Consider the following 20,005-nt stretch of genomic DNA (forward strand, 5'->3'; position numbering starts at 1 on the left):
GTTTTTTAAGGCTGAGGAGAGCAAATTATAACCAAATAAAACCTTACATTTGAAAGAGATTGAACAGAACAAAGCTTAAAAGCAATATTCCAGAAGATTCATCACTGACACCAGAATTACTTCTTCACAAGGATAACAAGAATAAACATAACATTTCCAGAAATTATTAATAGAAGTTACATTCAACTGACATTAGAATCGTAGCAGTTCAGGTACAGTGATCTTGTGCTCCTTCCATGAATTCAAGCATCTACTTTGCTGCTGCAGATGCATAACTCACACTGCTGTCCCTCATTGATCTACACCAGCTTGGGTACCTTCACAAATTCAAGCATCTACTTTCGCTGCTGCAGATGCATAACTTACACTGCTGTCTCTCATTGATTTGCACTGGCTTGATTGTTCATATCGCAGAAACTGAATCTTTATCTTTGTTGAGCTATTCTTCAACATCTGGTTGAATTTGAAATACAAGATGCTTTAGGCAATCCACAAAATATAGTGAAGGCGGATAAAGCAAATGCGTAGAATTTATAACTCAAAATAAAAGATCACAAAGAGCCAACAAAATATTCTCCCCTCATATAACCAGCTTCCATCTAGGACTGATTATCTTCACATAGGGTGCCAGAAAAGTGAGAATATGGGAAGATGCCAGTTTACCGGTTCTGAATAGTGCATCAACCGTCTAAGTGTCCGTTGGTTTGATTTTTGTACCCACCAATTGCTAATCATAAATGCATTTACCCAGTGTGTTCTAGACCAAGTGAGATTAGCTACAAGTTCGGAGAACATGAACTGCTTGATGATAAACTCCAAATGCATTTGTGAATTGCTAATCATAAATGCATTTACCCAGTGTATTCTACTTACAAACTCCAAATGGTTTTAATGGATCGTAACTACTTACCTTGACTTCCCAATTACACAATGCTATGGAATTAGGAGGAAGTTCTCCAAGAGGATAACCTTTTTAAGCAAAAAGCTTTTTCTCACAACCTAATAAAAATATTCAGGGAGGTTAAGATACTTACATGAAGAAAAACACTAATTGGATGCCGTCCACAAATAGTATTGTCCGTCTCCAAGAGGTACTGCTTAAATGCATCTGGATCTCCCGTTTCTATTATATCCATTCCCATTTTATCCAATGCCTCAATAGACTTGTGGATGGCTCCATATTTTTTATCATAATGCATGTAGTTGAACCTAGAGAAAAAATCGAAATTCCAATATATTTCAGCACAATATCTCAACATCCAAGTGCAGTTAAAAAAGCCAACACAAAGGAATGCCTATCAGGTGCTTATAAACAACTCACGCATAAAGGAGCGCAAGACGGTAGAGAGGGAAGGAAAGGTTGGTTACATGAGTATGAGAAAAGAAAAGGTAAAATGCCCAAAACCTAACACGCATGATACAAGTGACAGCTGCACTCACTGATTTTTAAGTAATGGCACCAAGTATACTATCTAGACTAGACTCTCTATCTCTTCATGTTTCTTTTCTTTCTTTGGGGGAGCTAACTTACCTCATAATTCACATAGTATTGTTGTGTATATATAATTTATGTGGCAATTGCCAAAGACAAGAAAATTTAAGCCTCAGCAGTTTGTATATATAATAATTTAGGGTAAATTACAACAACCTCCCTGAGATTTGTCATAATTGTGAATACGCCTCATTGTTAAAAAATTACAAATACCCTCTGATGTTTGAAGAAATTATGTAATCCCTAGATGGAAGTATGAAATTGTCAACTTTGCCCTTACTCTATCTTTTAATTTTTTTTAAAAAAATTAAAAACTTTTAAAAGAAAATAAAGCAAATAAGGTGGATGAAAAAATTATAAAAATTATCCATTTAGTCAAAAAAAATAGAAAATTTTAAAAATAAATAAAATTATAATTTTTAAACCGCAAGAGCATTTTGGTCAGTTCACCATAAAAATGGTTGGAAACCTAATGGATTGGGCTAATTCTCAAACAAGTTGTTAAAATCAGGGGGTATTAGTAATTTTTCAAACAATGAGGGGTATTCGTAATTATACGAAACCTCAGGGGAGGTTGTAATTTGTCTGGCAATTGCCAAAGACAAGAAAACTTAAGCCTTAATATAAGTATTCAATATAAACATATTACCAATCGATAGAATCTTTCAGTCTATAATAGAAACACTGATCAAATCAATGAGGATCAGTTCTGAAACAATAATCAGGAACGTACCGGGATCCCCAGTGACAAAAATCTGAAGATACAGAAAAGAAATTTTTAGGGTCATCAACATATTTCGCTAACAAGCGACCATACATGGCTTCATTTTCAACACTAAGAGCACCAACTAAAATGGGCACAATCTTCACAGAATGCCTGCATTCATTTCTATGTATTAGCCAAAAGATAGAGAAAAAAAAGGAGAGACACACACAAAAAGAAGAAAAGCAAACAAATAAATGGAACAAAATTGCAATTGACGAGAACATACCCCTGGAATACTTTAACTAGATAAGGCAGGTGCATTTCCATGCTATGTTCAGCCTCATCAACATGAATATCCATGAATTCAAACTTGCCTGTAGCTTTTAGTTCCTCGTTCACTGGCACAAGGGTAAAGCAAAAAGCACTTAAATGAGGAATATCTTAGCAAAATTTGTTTCATGCACAAATACATGAAACTGTAGAACTACTCAAAAAGACCCAATGATAATAGTTTAGCCATCATGCTTCCTTGAATATGGAACCTCTCATGATACATAAAAGACTTTAAGAATTTTATGAGCAGCTTCAAGTGAATATCAAATAGTAGTTCCTGAACTTTCACTTGGAATTGAACCTTCACTATCCATCCCTTGATCCAAAAGGGAAAACAGTTGGGTAGGGCTTATCTAACCAAGTAATAATCCTTCAACTGGTACTTTCTTGAAGCAGGACTTAACAACCAGCACATAAATAAAAATATAGGAATGACAGCATCAGCAAATTGGTATTGCATGAGACCTTAAACGTGCATCATTTACCTTCTTGATCAATTGGTAGGTCTCCAATGGGCGTCTTATAGACTGTGGCTTTTGAAAGTGCACATTTTGGAGTGTAATAATGGTGAGATGGACCGAGAAGAAACACCCTAGAACTGCAGCATAAAGAGCTCTTCACAAATTTGGAGATAGAGTAAAAAAAAAAAAATTGGACATTCACGTAGACGCACAATAATAGTAATGGTACAATAATGAAATGACCAACATAGTAAGAGAAGTTAGGTAAAACCAACATGTTTGCAGGGTCTATGTTTCCAAACGCATAGGCTGCTGCACGACCAGAATACGAATAACCTGCATGACTAAAGGGTAGAAAACCACCAGATACACTGGAGTTAGATCGATCACCATTGCGCTAAACAGCAAGTGTAGTGGTATGTGATGACTTACGGTGCAATTACACCTCTTACATCGGAAGATTTTGCAAGGCCGGAAGCCCTAAGCCACCCATCAAGCTCTTCAGCTAGTTTTTTTGCTAAAATTATAGAGAGAATACAAATTCAACCCTTGCCTCAAAACAGAATAGTATTGTATGTGAAGATGAAAGTAGATATACATCAAATTTATCAGTGATCAACATATATTATAACATTCTACATATAAGCAGACAAAAATTTCAAGACAAGCAACATATCATCCAAACCACATGGATAACATCACAAAAACAAACCACAGAAATAGGCAACAGCAAGGACAAGACCCCTTTTTGCGATCATTGAACAATTAAGTGGGAAAGGCCAAATTTTTTTAGCATAGTTAATTAGCACTGGGGTGGAGGATTGTAGTAAAACTCAGTTATTTTAAATTAAGAAAATTGGAGAAGTGAAGAAGAAATATAAGTAATGAAGGGAGCAGAAAATTGGAGTACTTACGGTTGTCGGTGTACCATGAACCAGCATGAGATGCTCTTCTGATCTTCTCCATGTTATGTAAAAGCCCTAATGATGAGGGAGACGCTTCTTCTCTTTCACAGTATAAATTGGTAGAAAAAAGATGTAAAAGAATAATAATAATAATAAAGTTGATGAGAGCAGAAAGATTAGATAGATTCTGACGCAAAGTGACCCCCACGCCCACCCTTGACCCTCTCACAAGGGTTGTATTAGGCTGCGAATTGTCTCTAACCCGCCCTATGCACCCGTCTTCAGTTTTGTGAATAGAGCAACTGATTTGAAAGAAATAAATAGTATATATTATTAAGGAATTTAAGGGTGATGTTCAAAAAAAAAATACTCGGCTTCCCACGCAGCCCAAAGAGGAGAGACCCCACACCCAGCCCAGCCCTTTTGTCTCCAAGTCAAGCCCCATAAAGGAACATGACTCAAATCCAAATAGCTCCTGCTAAAGCCCATAAAGGAACATGACTCAACCATGTCCAAATAGCTATGTCATCTCATCTCCCACTAAGGCCCATAAAGGAACATGACTCAACCATGTCCGTCCAAGTAGCTATGTCATCGCATCTCCCACTAACCACAAACCACTCATTTTTATCATCATTTGCTATTATCTATCTTTATGCAATTTCTATTTTCAACAACTGTTTACTAAGTGTCAACCTCATATTTGTAAATCTCCATGTCCAAAAACAAGCTCAAAGATCCCAAATCGAATCAACCCCAATAAACAATTTTTTGTTAAAATCGATATTATAAATTTGAAGTTGTGAGTAAGATTTGTTATAACCAAATTAAAAATAGTTGATAGATAAAAATTGACAAAAATAAAACCACCACAAAAACTTGGAATACGTGATAAATACAAACAACCTCTCCATCTCAATTTCTCAATACACCACTCTCTATCTCTCCCCAAAACAATAACACTTTACAAATTCAATCAATCCTATAACAATTCCGTGTAATGCAACTTGTTGAGAGCTGCACTACACCAAAATGCTTCTCAAACAACAAATCCAACTACTTCTACTTCTTCTTGCCTTCACAACCATTTTACCCAATCAAAACTCACAAAACAGCTAACCAGAGGACCTGCAACAAATTACTGTATTGTAAACAGCTACCCAGCCAGAGGACCTGCAACAAATCAAACAGTCAATCACAATAAATTATCACCGGCAAACCAAATACTAGCCAAAGAACCGCAAAACTTTTGTCAACATGCATACCATTGCTGCTAAAAAGTGCACCTCACTCCTTACATTTGGTTCAGCTCAACTAAACAACTTCAATAAACAAATCCCCTATACTCCGTGCAGCCAACCATCAACTTTATTCTTAAAATCCATCCCATCCTCATTCACACCAACACAGAAACAAGTGATTCATTATAAAATCATCAACTATTCCAACTCCAATCTCCCATTCCATCTAAGACCATACAGCATAAATACTGCAACTATAAATATGCAAGGTTCTACACAAATAACTCAGTATGACAAACATCTACATCGCATTTAAATGACTCACTATCACAAACATCTACATGAATCTAACATAACAATGCTAGAGTCAGTGGACAAAAACAGTGCAGCTAACCTCGGCAATTCAATAACCAATTTGCAGCATCAACTTACTTAAATAATGTGGGCCAAATGACCAATAGAGCATTTAAAACTAATTCTGATGCTTCTTCTTCCTATTAAACCAACATCACCAAGCAAGACCATTCAAAGATGCTCCAAAACAGAATGAAGTTTCGGAGAGCGCCTTCTGAATAGTGGTTCCAAACGAAATGCAGCCACACCAGTCCGCCACCTATCAGCGTCATACATCTCATTCCATGCCTGTACTATCTCATCAACTTTGAATCCTGGATCACAAAAGTTAAAAGGAAAAAGGTGAGCATTCATGAAAATGTACAAGAGTATAGCCAATAATAGCCCATATCCTACCTTCTAGAGCAGTTTCATTTGAGCAATGGTTCTTTATCATGACTGCAATATCTGTTTGTGATGCCCCAGCAAGTTCAAACTTTTCGATTGCAACCTCAAGACATTCTTCCCAAGTTGGTAGGCTCAACTTATATTCCACAACAGAGCGCTCGTATAGCATTGTACCCCATAAGTGGTAAATCTGAGACCTCATATTTGCTGCCTGCTTGGAAGCTTCATCTTCTGAAATATCTTTAAACAACTCATCCAACCCAAATTTTTGCAACTCTGCTTTATCTTTTTCATGCTTGGAGAGACCATTAAGACGCTGCTCTTCCATTTCTTCCCATATTTGCATCCCTTTCTCCATGCTATCCTCGGCCTTGTTATATAGCTCCAGTACCTGTGCAGATGCCCCTATCTCTAAGTTAGACTTGCTCCCAATTACATAATACCAAGAAAGCTTTGCTTGTTCGAATTGCTGCAGGCCAAGGGCAAGAAGCCCTTCATAAAAGTCAGGCTTGATCTTGAGAGCTTCTTCATACCTCATACCTGCATTCACATATTCCTTTTGTGCCCACTCATAAGCAGTTTTAACCTGCATCAACGTGGATTCAGCAGAGGTATCTTCAGTTAGAACCAACCGCTTCCTTGCCTTAGACAAGTGAACATTTCCCCAATTAAACAAGGCTAAAGCGGTCATCTCCTGGAACTTGGCTGCAGCAATATCAAACAGCCCTTGAGCATCTTCACTTGTAACAGTATCTTCCATTGCTTCCGAATACAATTTTATTCCTATTTCATGAAGATCCAAGTACGAATCGCACTCAAACCCAACATGATTCTTGAACAGCCTGGCAAACTGAACAATCCAATCCTCAACACAGGACGACCCTTTGTCTAAATTACTTTCAACTGTAACCATTGATGGTTTCTCACTGCTTTCGTGTACTTCCTCTTCAATACCCATTCCATCATAAAGAGGTTCTTTGTCAGGACTAACTTCGGCAATGTACAGTCTCAAAAACCCTTGATTTTCGGCCAGTCCCTCGGCTATCCTCAGCTCATCCGTGGTAGTTATGGTAACCAAATCACCTTCTTGATCCTTATACTTGATGAGCACACCCTTCAAACTTGGAAATCTGTCTATAACAATGTCCCTCACCAAACGAACACCACAATTTACGGGTAACTGTGCCCATCTTATGTCCTCTCCATAAACCAATTTCACCGACCTCATGACTACCTTTTCTTCCTTAAAGCTTCTTTTCTCTTCTACAACCACCTTGTCCTCAGCCTTGTTTTCCTCAACTTCACTGACATTCTTCTCCTCGGGTTCCAAAATATTCTTCTTTTCGAACTTGGTGCTCTTCTTTTTTTTCCCCTTCTCCTTGACAATCTTTCCAGTAACAGGGGCAGAAGTAGGCTCAGCTTCACTTGGGGGCATAACAATTTCTTTGTCTTCGACCTGCATACCCTTTTCATCGATTGCCTTTTTCAAATTGTCTGCAATCTCCAATGCAGTCAAGTTATTTGGTTCCATGCTCAATACATTGCTGACATCCTTTAGAGCCAAGTCAAGCCTATTCAAGGCCTCGTGACACCTTGCTCTCCTCAATAAAGCCTTACTATACTTGGGAGCTACTTGAAGTGCCAAATTACATTCATTTACTGCTCGAGGGTACTCGCCGATGCCCAATTGCATGTAACAAGCAGCCATATTGGTCCGCAAATAAGCAACATCAATATGGTTGGCTGGCAGCAATTTGAGGGCCTTTTCATACTTCAACATAGCACCTTCGTGATCATGTTTCTGAAACAATTTGTTCCCTTCTTCCTTCAATTCTTGAGACATGTTGATGAAGATGGCAGTGTCTTCATCAAATGCCTTGGAGTTTGCTTTGACGTGCTTGGTGTTTCCGTCATTGGATTTTGGACCAATATGAATTTTCTTCTTTGCACTAGGCTTTCCCATATTTTTTTCTCCAAGAAAATGAAGATAATCAAATCTTTAAAATGAAAGAATCTGATTATGATCTCGGAATGAGAGAAAACGCACCTGAAAAATATATTTAACTATACATGAAGTTATTTGGAATACTATTAAGACTATATTCATGAAGAATACAGCTAGTTAAAAAACGAGTGAAAAACAATCTTTAATTTTTTCAAAAATTCAAACATAATACCGAAGGAAGTCAATATTTTGGTGGCTCTGATATAACATCACATGAAATCTACGTTTAGTTTTAAGGGAAAGAAGTATTAAAAAGCAGAGATTGAAAAGAGAAGAGCTTCAAGAAAAGTATTGAACTTGAAGAAAAAAAATTGTGGAAGGTGATACCTGAGGGAGGGAGAGGTAGTTGACAATCAAGATTGATTGAATGAGTGATGATGAATAGGAGGGAGCTCCGAAATGCAGAATATAAATGGAAAAGGGCTTATAAATGTGGGGAAATAAAGTAGAAACGCATCCAAATATTGTGCCCGTAAATAAGGTTGGGGAATTAAAAGTCTGAGAATGAAAGCGGCCAAAAGAATTTCCGGGAAACGCAAACAAGGGATGTTTGGTTGGACGCCAAGTAGTATATATATATATATAAATCTCTCCCTGTCCTCTAGGGTTTCTAATTTCCATATTTGCTTCCTGTGTTTTTTCTTTAATATATATATATATTTTTTTGTTTCAGTTAGCCGTCATCGGGTCCGCAGTGACGCGCCCAGGCCCATCCTCCACTATTCCCAGTCACATTCACATTTATACATGAAAAATTCTGTCCAACTTCCAAAAAAAAAAAAGTTAGATATGAATTACATTTCAGGAGCTGCTTACCGTAATTTCTTATTTTATTACTTTAATAAACTCTTACGTACTCCACTCCGCTCCGCCATATTCTTTATTAGATTCCTCTTTTCGAAGTTTCTGGAAGTGGCAGGGCATCAGTTTGTGGGGAGGGGAGGGGAGGGGAGGGCGTTTTAAAGAGTCAATGGGAAGGGCGGCGCGTGCAAAACACCGCGTGTAGGAGAAGGTGGGTGAGGCTGCTGCTATCAGATGGAGATGACAGCAAAGCGGGGGGAGAACTGAAGGAAGGGAAGGGGAAGGAGTGACAGCGCAACTCCACAAATAGAAGAAATCATTTGCGGGACCCACTCCTTTAAGAAATTTGAAAAGAGAGCTGCACATTATTACTTTTGCCAGAGTGAGAGAGAGCTGGCCTGGTGCTGGTGGCATCATCAGTGTCGCTATTCCTATTTGCTATTTGGCCACACGCATAAACATGTGACCTTGTCAAAACACCCTGCTCCTTTTCTACTACTTTCCACCACCTACTACTTCTGTCCCATTTCTCAATCCCCCCTCCTTCCAATTCCCCTTCAATACTTCTTTTCTCCTCATTATCAATTCAGCACAACAATAACATTAAAGCATAGCAAATACATTCATTATTACTACACTTTCAAGCTTTGATACTCACTCAAACCCCTCATTGCTTCAGTATTCCATCCAGATAAAACAAATACAATCAAACTTCTGGTTTATGTTAGCCCATAGCCCAGGCATATGCACATCATTACTAAAATCCTACCTGTTAGTATACATATCTTTACATGTCAAAACTGAATCCCTTGCCCCACACGCCGCACATGAAACAAACTTGGTTCAACTTTACCTTCTAAGCCATTCATTACAAACACAACTTCCCAGCCTATCAAAACATAGAAAAGGCGGTATGGAATGCCACCACTTAACACCACACTATTTGCGGTCTCTCAAGGACAACTGCCATATAAATTAAAATTCTGGGGACCGGATATTTCTCTGTGAACAATGTGATCAAGATAACAGCCGAGTAAGCGAGTGGGCACTCGAACAATGCCAACAGCACGATAAAAAGCTAAGAACACCTGCCTCTGTGGGTTGAGCAATATCTCTTTCCCGTTTGTGCAGAACCCTAACAAACTCATCTGAACTTAAACTCCCATCCCGATTAGCGTCAAACACATGGAAGATAATATCAAGCACATTGTCAGTGAGAGAGATCCCACAGACCTGTATATGAGAAACGCTCGTCAAGAAACTATTAGATGTCCAGGAAATTAACAGGTGAAAGGGAGAATGTAATGAAATTCTAGCAAATAAAGTTCACAAAACAAACCACAGTTAAGAATGAGGACATTAGAAATTCCAAGTAAATAACCAAGGCGAATATACGAGCAAAGCAACCCCATGTGCCACATGCATCTCTATGATGATGGTGCTTCTACGATCAGAATTAAGCATTCAAGAGTAATGCTAATGCATTACTATTAATCCTAAAGATTAACAATGTCAAAGACAAGTGCTGAACAATTTCTACTGTTATTACAGAGGCCAAATATCATATGAGGAACTTAAGTATGTGCCATCAATCACCCGTTTACACGCCTATGATTCACTGAAGGAATGAGAAACAAGTGGAACGCTAAAGCAACATGATTAGAGATTAGCTAATACCAGAGCTGTAATGAGGGCACTCCTAGCAAGGGAAGCAAGAACTCTGACGCAAATGAAATATCAAAATTCAAAGGTGAGCATCCGAAAGGACACTGATAAAGGAAACAATGGAAGCAAAAAGCACAGCACAAAGTAGAGTTATAATGAGGGTACTCCTAGCAAGACGAGAATGAAATATCAAAATTCGAAGGTGAGCATCTAGAAAGGATACTGATAGAGGAAACAATGGAAGCACAAAGAGCACCTACTTGGTCAGCAGCTCGCTGCAAATCCTTCCTTGTCAACAACCCATTTATCTGTCCAAAACTAAAAAGTGCAAGAGAAAAGGGTTGCAACTTTCTTCGCAGCTCAGCAAAATTCTTAAATTCCTCAGGTGTAATGCGAATATTATGCAGATGTGGCTGATTATCTAAATCATCAACGCGATCAAGCAGCTTATTGAGGTGCTTCAAATCAGCAGATGCAACCATGGAGAGTGCGAAATCCTTGGCAGATATGGTTCCTCGTAGCATGTAATCATAATGAGCAAACTCCAACCTCACCATCTGCACAGTTGCCCAAGATAAATAATCAGTACAATATCATGAGGAGGGTAAGACCGGGGGGGGGGGGGGGGGAGTTGGACGAAATAAATTTTCGCTAACAAGGATTTCCAAAATTCACTTTGTAATTTGAATCGTGAGTGTGGCAGTAGTTATGCGAATAATTACGTCAATTCAAGGCACAACACTACTCTAGCCATTAGCTCACCCATGTTTCCAACATGTACCTGGGACAATTAAGAACTCTATCTCTAAATACCAACACAACTATGGATAGTACAAATTGAGTGGAAGGGGAAGAACACTTAAAGCATTTAATAAATTTTCGCTAACAAGGATTTCCAAAATTCACTTTGTAATTTGAATCGTGAGTGTGGCAGTAGTTATGCGAATAATTACGTCAATTCAAGGCACAACACTACTCTAGCCATTAGCTCACCCATGTTTCCAACATGTACCTGGGACAATTAAGAACTCTATCTCTAAATACCAACACAACTATGGATAGTACAAATTGAGTGGAAGGGGAAGAACACTTAAAGCATTTACTTTGGTAGAATAAGAGACAAATCGTATAAGGTGAACCACAACACGCGAACTCGATTCTGAATTCTTAGATGGAGGAGAAGATGCACATACTTCATCATGAAGATCCCTCAAGAATTGGGCAAATTTATCATGGTGGAGAAGTTTCTTGCCGTCACCCCCAAAGAAGTACTCCAATAAGCCTCCATTTTCTATTGAACCACCCAACTTGTGCCCTGCTCGAAGCCCATCGCTGTGGACAGCCCCTTGCCTATTATGAGCTCGCATCAAATTCATCACTTTCTTAAATTCATCCCTGTCTATTTCCCTATTATGAGAGAAGCAGAACTTCTTATCATCCAGGAAGAAAGCGAGTGTTCTTGAAAAATAATAACAGTGACGAGAGCAATGGATGAAATTAAGGAAAATATCTTCTTGTTCTAAAAGATTGCAAACAGGCAACAGTGAAGATAGTTAATGTTCCAGAGGGGATGAAACCCAATCAGATTTTGATGTGCCTATCAATTTTCACCAGTTAATCAAGCTAACACTCATTTTCCTTCAGGAGTTGAGTCACACAAATAATGAACAACATTGCACTTAAACACTTGGTATATGCCCCAGTGTTTTGCTGATGTCACTGCTGCAGTCTCTATACCTTGTAAGTCTTACTCTAACCAAATAAATATTTCAAATATAAAGGATCCCGTACACAGTTCTCCTGCCAAATACCAATAGAACATACTCCAGCGCAAACATCAAGGTTACAGTCCTCCCACCCCTTTCACTCTATTTTGTAACTAGCAATCTTCAGAACAACTACCATCCAGAATGGTAAAGATTATCCACATAAGAGTAAGGTTTAAATAAATAATTTCAAATAGTTGAGTTCACCCAACACCTAATCTATATAAGAACGCATATGCAGCTTTTAGAAATTGGCACATGGAAGACTGTAAATGAAAAATCAGTAACCGAAAATCTTCGTTCACTTCTCTTCTACGAAAACCGAACAAAATTCATTTTGATGTACACATTACAGTTATTTTTGGGAAAACATGACATTAAGAAAACAATTTCCCTAATTAGATGACAGAAAATTCCATGACACATGTTCCTCCAGGAGGAGAGAGGCTTCAATAATGTTACCCTCTCTTTAATTGTTTTGCTGGATCTGAAGTTAGAAAAGCCAGAATTAATCAGCATCCTGTTTGATAGCATTTCTAATTCCGCTGCTTCAATCAGTTTAAGCTGCTGAACAGACAATGCAAACCCTCAGTCTGATCTAAGTGTCAAAAGTTTTGTTGAGCATGAAGGGCAGTGCGTTCCCCAGAACATCATAAAAACAAAAACAACCATTTGAAGTGTCTATTGATAAATTAATCCGTAAGGATATTCCAAATATGCACATTGATGGTCAATTGTTAAAATGGTACCTACCCGTTGCAGTCAATGTCAAACATCTTGAATGCTATTGAAAAGCTTGATTCTGGTATACTGAGGAGCGTAACAAAGAATAAGTACCTGTTGGATGCAGGAAGAAACGTGTAATCATGGGAAAAATATAACTGAAAAACAAACTGGGGGGGGGGGGGGGGGAAGCAGTCATGAAAGAAAGAAAAGGATAAGACAATCCCACCCTAATAACACAAACTATAAGTAACAACTCACTCTTTAAATGATATTAGGCCATCATTATTTGTGTCAAAGAGCATAAAAAACTGTGATGGTGAACAGCGCAATTCGCCAGGACTCCTTTCCCCTCTGAGATATCCATCTCTTACAAGGTGCGATTCAGAAGGAGGGAATACGGGAACAAGTGCTCGCATCAGATCAGCTGGTGTCATAAAAATTTCTCCATCATCACCACGAACAGATGCAAAATACTCAAACACCTTTGGGATGAACATAGTCAGTGAGATCAGTAAACTACACATACAGTACAATCAAGCTAAGCTTGCAAAATGAAGCAAACAATTAAATTATTCAGTTCTACCTAGCAAGATGGGTAAACTTAGATATACAGGACACAAATGCTCTTATACTCCATAGTGATAAGAATAAGAAGAGGTTTGGCCACCTTTGGTCCGGCTAAGCTCCAGGGACTTAACAGAGACAATCAATCTCCTGTAGTTTGGAGGAACAAGCAATTTACCACATTGCTATTTATCTAAAAAGTTAAGAACAAAGATATTTCATTTTTAGCCTACACTGTGGTATACTCTTGTTAACACACAACAATTCTTAGTTATGCACAGTGAAAAAAAAAAATCTGTTAGCATATCAAAGCATCGGATAGTAACAGAAGTGGTGAAAGCTACTGAATCACACATCTTAATGATAAACTTTTAGGCACCGGCATCACCTTATCTTCATCAATAGTGCAATTGTTTAAAGTTGAGAAACTACATAGTGGTTCAAAGTACTTGGTTAACACTTAAAACAAAAGAATGGTATATTCAAAGGTATTCGCAGCTCGAAAAACATTTCTCTTAAGCAACCTCAAACTCAGAGAGAACTTTCAGATACCTGTTTCTGGCACAAAGAAAAACATCTTGAAAACTAAATTGAGAATTTCAATTTTCTTTTGTTTTATTCCTTTTGGCTGAGAAGTATGCTAATATAGTCTGAGTAAATACCACGAGCTCAGCTCTAATGTGAAGAATTCTCTGTCAAAAAAGATTTACTACTACACAAGAGCTGCAATTAAAGCTCAACATTATTCAACTTCGCTTCTCTTTTTAGTTAATTGAGAAGTTAAAGCACCAGCATTGAGTGACCCATCTTTTGTGATCTCAACACATAATTATTCCAATGGATGATGGACAACAAACAGATCAACCACTGTAAGTAGGAAACATTCAGATAAGTTGAGTTTACTCCAACCATTTTCAGAATGAGTATAGTATGGACCTTTTCCTTTACAACTAACTATGGATTCGTTGTTTTAGGTGAAATTAAGACACAGCTAACGTAATACCTTCTCCGGAGGACTCCGCATTCTGATGCGTTTCTCGTAGTTAAAGAATACTTTCCGTCTATATGCTTCTGCAACAACAAAGTAAAAGTGTGTAATACGACTACAATTATAAGTAAAAATAATAATTCTGTAAACAAGGATCACGTGGAGCTTTACCTCCAAAGAGAAAGTTAGATTGATCATTTTGATTATGCGGAGAGGAGGGTGAAAGAGCGGCGGCGGGGGTGGTGGGCGTTGACCAGTCAGCGAAGGATACATATTGGGAATTAAGAGAAGATGAGTAGAGGGAAAGGGCAAGGGTAGAGGTGGCAATTACACCGGCCGAAATCCATCTTAGAAAATTGGATTTTGCGTTGTCATAAGAAGAGTTGTGGATATGGGGAGATTGAGGAGGTGGAGGTGGAGGTGGTGCGGTGGAGAGGAGGCGGAAGTAGAATGGTTGGACGACGGAGGGGAAGGAACAGGATCGTCGTAGTCGTAGTGGTAGAGCTGAAGAAAACGGCATAGTCGTATCAAAATTCTTGTTGCATCTGGGAAGAAGAAGAAGAAGGAGGCATAGGCATAGGCTGAAGCTTATGATAATTGCGGGGCCGGCATACGCCAGTTTTATTGTGTTGAAGCTTATGCACAAACAACGATTTTAGTTGTGTTGTTAGAATCGATTTGCTGCAAGTGTAGTAGGAGTAGCTTTGCATATAATCTACATTATTATTATTACCTATAATTATATATAAATTCCTTATGATTTAATTAAATTCAATAAATTTTGACTAACGAAAAAACTTATGTATTATTTGTTAGACGAAAGCAAACTTTAGATGTATTAGATTAATTTTACAAAACACATGAAATTTATGTAATTTTTTTAAGAAAAATAAGTATAATTATCTCTTATTATTATTAATTAAACCTTTATTAAGAGGATAAAGTGCTTTTTGTTTTTGTTTAGGAAAAACTTGGGTTGAATATGGCACTACAGACTACAATGCCATAATATTAATGATTTGGGAGTGGCGTAGCGTCTACGTTTAATTGGAAAGCTAAAGTGGAACTAATATTAATGATATGAATTTCCCAAAACACACACACAGTTTCTGCAGATTTTTGGATATTTGGCCTCAAGCTCGGCCGCCGTGGTGTGGATGTAGTGTGTGTGGATTTGGGTGGACTACTATTTTTAACAGCCAAGATGACTTCATTTTGCGTGCAACCAAAATTGGAGTAGAAGTTGTGGCCTCGTGGTTACCGCACCAAAGATATAATACAGGGAGTTAATGAGGTAATTTTGATTTTTGTTTTGTCATGTAATAATTCTATTTCACTCGTTGACTTAACCGTCCAACAAGTTAGATTTGATAATCAATATGCAATACATAGATCCAGACCTATTTAGTAGTTATGACCCGTATTCATACATAATATTTTTGCATTAGATTCAAATTTTGACACGATATATAATAATAAATTTTTTTATTTGGGTAAAACCTACACTCTAAGATACTAGTAGGTAAAATTTTAATATGTACTAGGCGCCTGTATATTTTGTGATGAGAGCGCAATGGAGACACATACTCATCTATTCTTTCGATACCGTTATGCCAGAAGATGTCTGACAGCGATTCGGCGGATTGTTCGGTTTGAATGGCCTAATAGAGAGTGGTCACGGGACGTTGAATGGGCTGCAAGGAAATGGAGAGTAACATATCATTAACTTGGCTTATCGTGTACTCCTGGCTGCTTACATTTACCATATTTTGAGGGAACGAAATTTGAGACGCTTTGAGCATACGGAGCAACCACCGAATATCATAGCCACCATTATTGTGAAAGATATTAGACAGATGATTATTAGTATTAATTTATCTCGTTCTGTTAGATCATGTGCGTTATATAGATTATGGTGCATGTCGAGGGAAAAACCACAAGTTGAACACTGTTGTACTGTACGATCTTGTTTTATAAATGAAACTTACATTTACCAAAAGAACAAAAAAAATTAATATGTAAAAAGTGCTTCTTTAATGGTTAATTTAAAATTAGTGAATTTGTAAACTTTTGCTAATTAGCATAACGGCTATTTATACACTCAAATTTAAAATAATTATTTTGTACTTATTTCATTTATACAAACATAGTATTAATTTATAAATAATGAAGTTGAATAAACTTTTCAAATTGATTGATATATTAAACAATATAGAGGGCATTAATGTCAATATATCATATTATTAGTAGTTAAGGGTGTTTTTATTAATTTTTATTTAATTTAAAGGATTATCCAAAGTTAGGGGGTAAATGAAGATGTTTTTGGTTTAGGGGTGTAATTGATGAGGGTAACATACTTAAGGAGTGCAAAAAATGTATTTGACCCTATAATATATAGTTAGTTATATGTGGTATATTTAATACATGTGCACAAAAAAATTAAATATTATTTATTAATTCGTTTATTGTAGGAAAAATTACAATATAAAAATATTTATGATAAAAAAAAAAATTTTGAAGAGAATATTTAGAGTAGGAGCAAGAGAAAAAAATATCAACGAAAAATAAATAATTATATTTAAAAAATAAGTTTTACTACTTGTAGATAGTGGGAAAAATAACATTTATACCTTATTATTAAGAGAGAGCACCTTTTTTGGTCTGTTCTTTTATATTTAATTTATTTTTTTTATTCATCTTATAACTTTCCACTTTCTCCATTATCTTTTGATAATATTTTTATTTATCTTTTTTTTTTATATTATTTTATTATAAATTTAATATTAACTTATCATTTTCTAGATATTTTATCAGACAATAATTTTTTTAAAATTGTATTTTAAATAAAATGATAAAACTTACACATCCATAATATGTGTCACAAATACTAATATTATAAATAAAGTAGACAAAAAAACAAAAAAACTTTCGTTTGATATATAGTGTAGATGATGATGATTTGAGGGTTTAAAATTCAATTGCATAAGAATGATGAATGGGTGTATGTATATTACGCGTTTACAAATAGGAGGAGAATCAGAGATTGATTATTGTTGTTTTGGAGTTTCCAATGCACATCATCCCAATCCCAATCCCAACTATTTATTTCCTATTTTCTTTCTTTTTTTTTTCCCTTCTATAAATAGAATTGTGGAAAATTCAAAATTTAATCACTATTACAGTAAACAAGGGAAATTGGTTATTAAATATTTATAGATTATTTTTGCATTAATAGAAAAAATCAAACCCATAATTATCCAATCAAACAAACCTATTTCATACCATCTTCTCCTCAATAAAATGGAAGAAGTTGAAATTAACATGTGATTAAGTCAAACACCTTATCTATGGGCAGGCAATGGACTAATTAACACCAAGTTGGCAAAATTCAATGTTTTATTTGTTGATATTGGATAGCACCTTATCCATCCTCAATTCTGCATTTGTTCAACTCCTACTTCATTGATTTTTTACTTGCATCAATTATCAACCAATTTTAAATTTATGTCTCGTCTAATCATCTATTCTTAATATAATTTCAACAATTTGTGTCATTTGTTGAAGCGATAATCTATAGAGAATTATATTTTAATTGATGACTATTCTCTTGTAATTTTATTTTGAAACGATAATAAGAGTTGATGATTTATATGATAAGTATAAAATTGAAATTGTGATATATAGTATGGATGAATGAGTTATAATGTGTGGGTGGAATTCAAATAGTTGAGTGATGGTGGTGTATCAAGTGTAGATTAGGGGAGGTATGTTGTTTGAATACGAAATGGACCTTATCTAATATCCAAAGGTTGAGGTTGAGGTTGAGGTTGGAGTTTGGAGGAGTGAAGAGGGAAATGAGAATGGAATTAATAAATTAAGATTGATTATTAATTTGTATTGTATTTGTAATTATAGGTGAGCTGTCATTGTGGAAGGAGGAACACTCAACACCCACTCTAATACCCCCTAATCTATAATACTATAGACGAGACAGACAATCTCAACTTGTTACATATATATATTCTAATTCGAGTGCCCAATGCCAACTACGCTGCTCTTTCTTCCAATCCATCCCATTCCCATCCTCTGCCGTTGGATGAGATTCCTCCCTCACAACCACAACCACATCCACTTAATACTGGACCCCACCTTTATTCTCACTCTACCCCTACTTTTCCTCTTTATTTCCCAAATCTGCCATTCCCCCTTCCTCCTATAAATCAACTCTTCCACACCAGCTATGTTTGCCCAACTGAAGACCCTCAGGGCCCTTTTTGAATTATCTCTCTCCCCCCTCCTCCTCCTCCTCCATCAATGGCTACTACATCTTCTAGAAGGTCCAGCGCAGCTGTTCTACCTGTCTCCTCCCCTTTCCAGTGCTCCCCTCCACCGATTATGGCCTCCTCCGACCCATCCCCTTTCACCTCTCCACCCCCCACATACTACTCTGTTTCTTCCTCTCACTCGCATGCTTTCTTCAGCCAACGCCGTTCAGCCTCTCCCACGCGCGTCGCCCTCCACGCGCTCTCCCCCCCTCCTCCCACCCCCTCCGTTCGTTTCTCTATTTACAGATCCATTTCTCCCCGCCGCTCTATCGCCGCCCCGCCCCCTCCCAACCCCCTCCTTCAGAGGACTAACGCCAGTAATATTCCCAAGAGGACGTGCTTGTGCTCCCCCACTACCCATCCTGGTTCCTTTCGCTGTGCTTTGCATAAAAACAGTTTCGGAGGCGGTGCTCGGAATCACTCCATTCCCTACTCTCCCAACCGCTTGAACATGAGGAGATCGGCGATGACGAATTCTCTGGTCAGGATCGGTACGGTTGAAGGAGATTTGGTGAAGCGAGCTTTAGCAGCTCTGATTCGTCCCTCGTCGCATCAGCAGCGCCGTCGAGCCGACTTCCAGCCTCGATCCAGCCGTCTTTCAGTCATGTCCAGAGCCGAGGATCTCTGATGAAACGACAATTTGCAGGTTTGGTTATTCGATTCCGTTAAAAGTTTTCACATCTACGGCGAAGGCATCCCGTTCTATGCGAGCGACGAGGTCGGATGTCCGGCGGCTTTTTGTACGCCGGCCAGCGGCGAAGACGATTTCTAAGCAATTTTGGAAACGACAGGGGAAGCCGATCTGTTCTCTCGTTTGTACATAATGATTTGGGAAATGAAGGACATATTGGATAATTAGAACAACATTTGTTGTGCAAATAAAAACTCAATCTAACTAACAAGCAGCAATTCTCTACCCCTTGCAATCGATTGAGTTGGAGAAAACAATATATAATTCACATCTAAACCGGAACGCGTATCTCAAGTATTGGATGTTGTTTGAGCTGGTGCTTTTGGTTTTAAGATGGTAGAGTTGGGGATGAATCCGTTATCCTTGGATCAGCGTTGGGTATGGCTGCGTTGCGTTGCGTTGAATTATGTGTTTGTATTCCGAGGGCCGTGGCTGTTTCCGTTGCGTGATTTCAGGTGAGGTAATTTCCGTCATTCCATATCTTATTTATTTATTAATTAATTCCCTTGATATCTTTCTTACCGGAGTGTTAAGATGTTGCAGGATGGTGGCGTCATGATGAAGACATTGGAGTTGGGGTACTTGTTTATTCGGG

The 20,005-nt window shown here is 37.5% G+C and overlaps 4 protein-coding genes across 7 annotated transcripts; 1 reads left to right on the plus strand and 3 right to left on the minus strand.

Moving 5' to 3' along the window:
- Positions 1–25: 25 nt before the first annotated feature.
- Positions 26–4,039, minus strand: LOC105164549 (AmmeMemoRadiSam system protein B). Its single transcript, XM_011083212.3, has 8 exons — positions 3,907–4,039; positions 3,425–3,509; positions 3,268–3,336; positions 3,017–3,129; positions 2,485–2,596; positions 2,226–2,369; positions 1,035–1,209; positions 26–453 (listed from the first exon to the last, which is right to left on the minus strand). The coding sequence occupies exons 1-8, from the start codon at positions 3,956–3,958 to the stop codon at positions 328–330; spliced, it is 876 nt and encodes a 291-aa protein (XP_011081514.1). The 5' UTR covers positions 3,959–4,039; the 3' UTR covers positions 26–327.
- PHOX1 (Octicosapeptide/Phox/Bem1p (PB1) domain-containing protein / tetratricopeptide repeat (TPR)-containing protein) lies at positions 3,907–8,592 on the minus strand. Of its 3 annotated transcripts, none has more exons than XM_088881505.1 (4): positions 8,212–8,592; positions 5,889–7,926; positions 5,533–5,806; positions 3,907–5,070 (listed from the first exon to the last, which is right to left on the minus strand). In XM_088881505.1, the coding sequence occupies exons 2-3, from the start codon at positions 7,840–7,842 to the stop codon at positions 5,664–5,666; spliced, it is 2,097 nt and encodes a 698-aa protein (XP_088737631.1). In that variant the 5' UTR covers positions 7,843–7,926; positions 8,212–8,592; the 3' UTR covers positions 3,907–5,070; positions 5,533–5,663. The 3 variants fall into 3 exon arrangements, with proteins under 3 accessions (XP_088737631.1, XP_011081513.1, XP_011081512.1); XM_011083211.3 differs by having other exon boundaries at positions 5,571–5,806; positions 5,889–7,943; positions 8,212–8,590; XM_011083210.3 differs by having other exon boundaries at positions 5,571–5,806; positions 8,212–8,589.
- Positions 8,593–9,331: 739 nt separating this feature from the next.
- LOC105164547 (calcium-binding EF hand family protein) lies at positions 9,332–15,069 on the minus strand. Of its 2 annotated transcripts, none has more exons than XM_011083209.3 (7): positions 14,566–15,069; positions 14,410–14,477; positions 13,101–13,324; positions 12,870–12,953; positions 11,544–11,757; positions 10,611–10,907; positions 9,332–9,918 (listed from the first exon to the last, which is right to left on the minus strand). In XM_011083209.3, exons 1-7 carry the CDS (start codon positions 14,912–14,914, stop codon positions 9,703–9,705), a joined length of 1,452 nt encoding a protein of 483 aa, XP_011081511.1. In that variant the 5' UTR covers positions 14,915–15,069; the 3' UTR covers positions 9,332–9,702. The 2 variants fall into 2 exon arrangements, with proteins under 2 accessions (XP_011081511.1, XP_020550350.1); XM_020694691.2 differs by lacking the exon at positions 9,332–9,918 and adding an exon at positions 9,924–9,946 and having other exon boundaries at positions 10,574–10,907.
- A 3,585-nt stretch (positions 15,070–18,654) lies between these two features.
- Positions 18,655–19,583, plus strand: LOC110012150 (uncharacterized). Its single transcript, XM_020694752.2, has one exon. It carries the CDS (start codon positions 18,709–18,711, stop codon positions 19,345–19,347), a length of 639 nt encoding a protein of 212 aa, XP_020550411.1. The 5' UTR covers positions 18,655–18,708; the 3' UTR covers positions 19,348–19,583.
- Positions 19,584–20,005: the final 422 nt, after the last annotated feature.

The sequence above is a fragment of the Sesamum indicum genome, linkage group LG6 (genome assembly GCF_026168435.1).
Source record: "Sesamum indicum cultivar Baizhima isolate 11 linkage group LG6, ASM2616843v1, whole genome shotgun sequence".
Lineage (NCBI taxonomy): Eukaryota > Viridiplantae > Streptophyta > Magnoliopsida > Lamiales > Pedaliaceae > Sesamum > Sesamum indicum.

What these genes read in the sequence shown, in the direction of transcription:
- LOC110012150 (XM_020694752.2), top strand. Translation starts at nt 18,709, where the DNA reads ATGGCTACTACATCTTCTAGAAGGTCCAGCGCAGCTGTTCTACCTGTC.
- LOC105164547 (XM_011083209.3), bottom strand. Translation starts at nt 14,914, where the DNA reads ATGCCGTTTTCTTCAGCTCTACCACTACGACTACGACGATCCTGTTCC. An exon ending in GGCCTAATATCATTTAAAGA is followed by an intron (nt 12,954 to 13,100) that starts GTGAGTTGTTAC and finishes TGCATCCAACAG; the next exon opens with GTACTTATTCTTTGTTACGC. An exon ending in TGCAGCGAGCTGCTGACCAA is followed by an intron (nt 9,919 to 10,610) that starts GTAGGTGCTCTT and finishes TCTCATATACAG; the next exon opens with GTCTGTGGGATCTCTCTCAC.
- LOC105164549 (XM_011083212.3), bottom strand. Translation starts at nt 3,958, where the DNA reads ATGGAGAAGATCAGAAGAGCATCTCATGCTGGTTCATGGTACACCGAC. An exon ending in CCTACCAATTGATCAAGAAG is followed by an intron (nt 2,597 to 3,016) that starts GTAAATGATGCA and finishes CCCTTGTGCCAG; the next exon opens with TGAACGAGGAACTAAAAGCT. An exon ending in CTAGTTAAAGTATTCCAGGG is followed by an intron (nt 2,370 to 2,484) that starts GTATGTTCTCGT and finishes AAATGAATGCAG; the next exon opens with GCATTCTGTGAAGATTGTGC.
- PHOX1 (XM_088881505.1), bottom strand. Translation starts at nt 7,842, where the DNA reads ATGGGAAAGCCTAGTGCAAAGAAGAAAATTCATATTGGTCCAAAATCC. An exon ending in AAATGAAACTGCTCTAGAAG is followed by an intron (nt 5,807 to 5,888) that starts GTAGGATATGGG and finishes TTTGTGATCCAG; the next exon opens with GATTCAAAGTTGATGAGATA.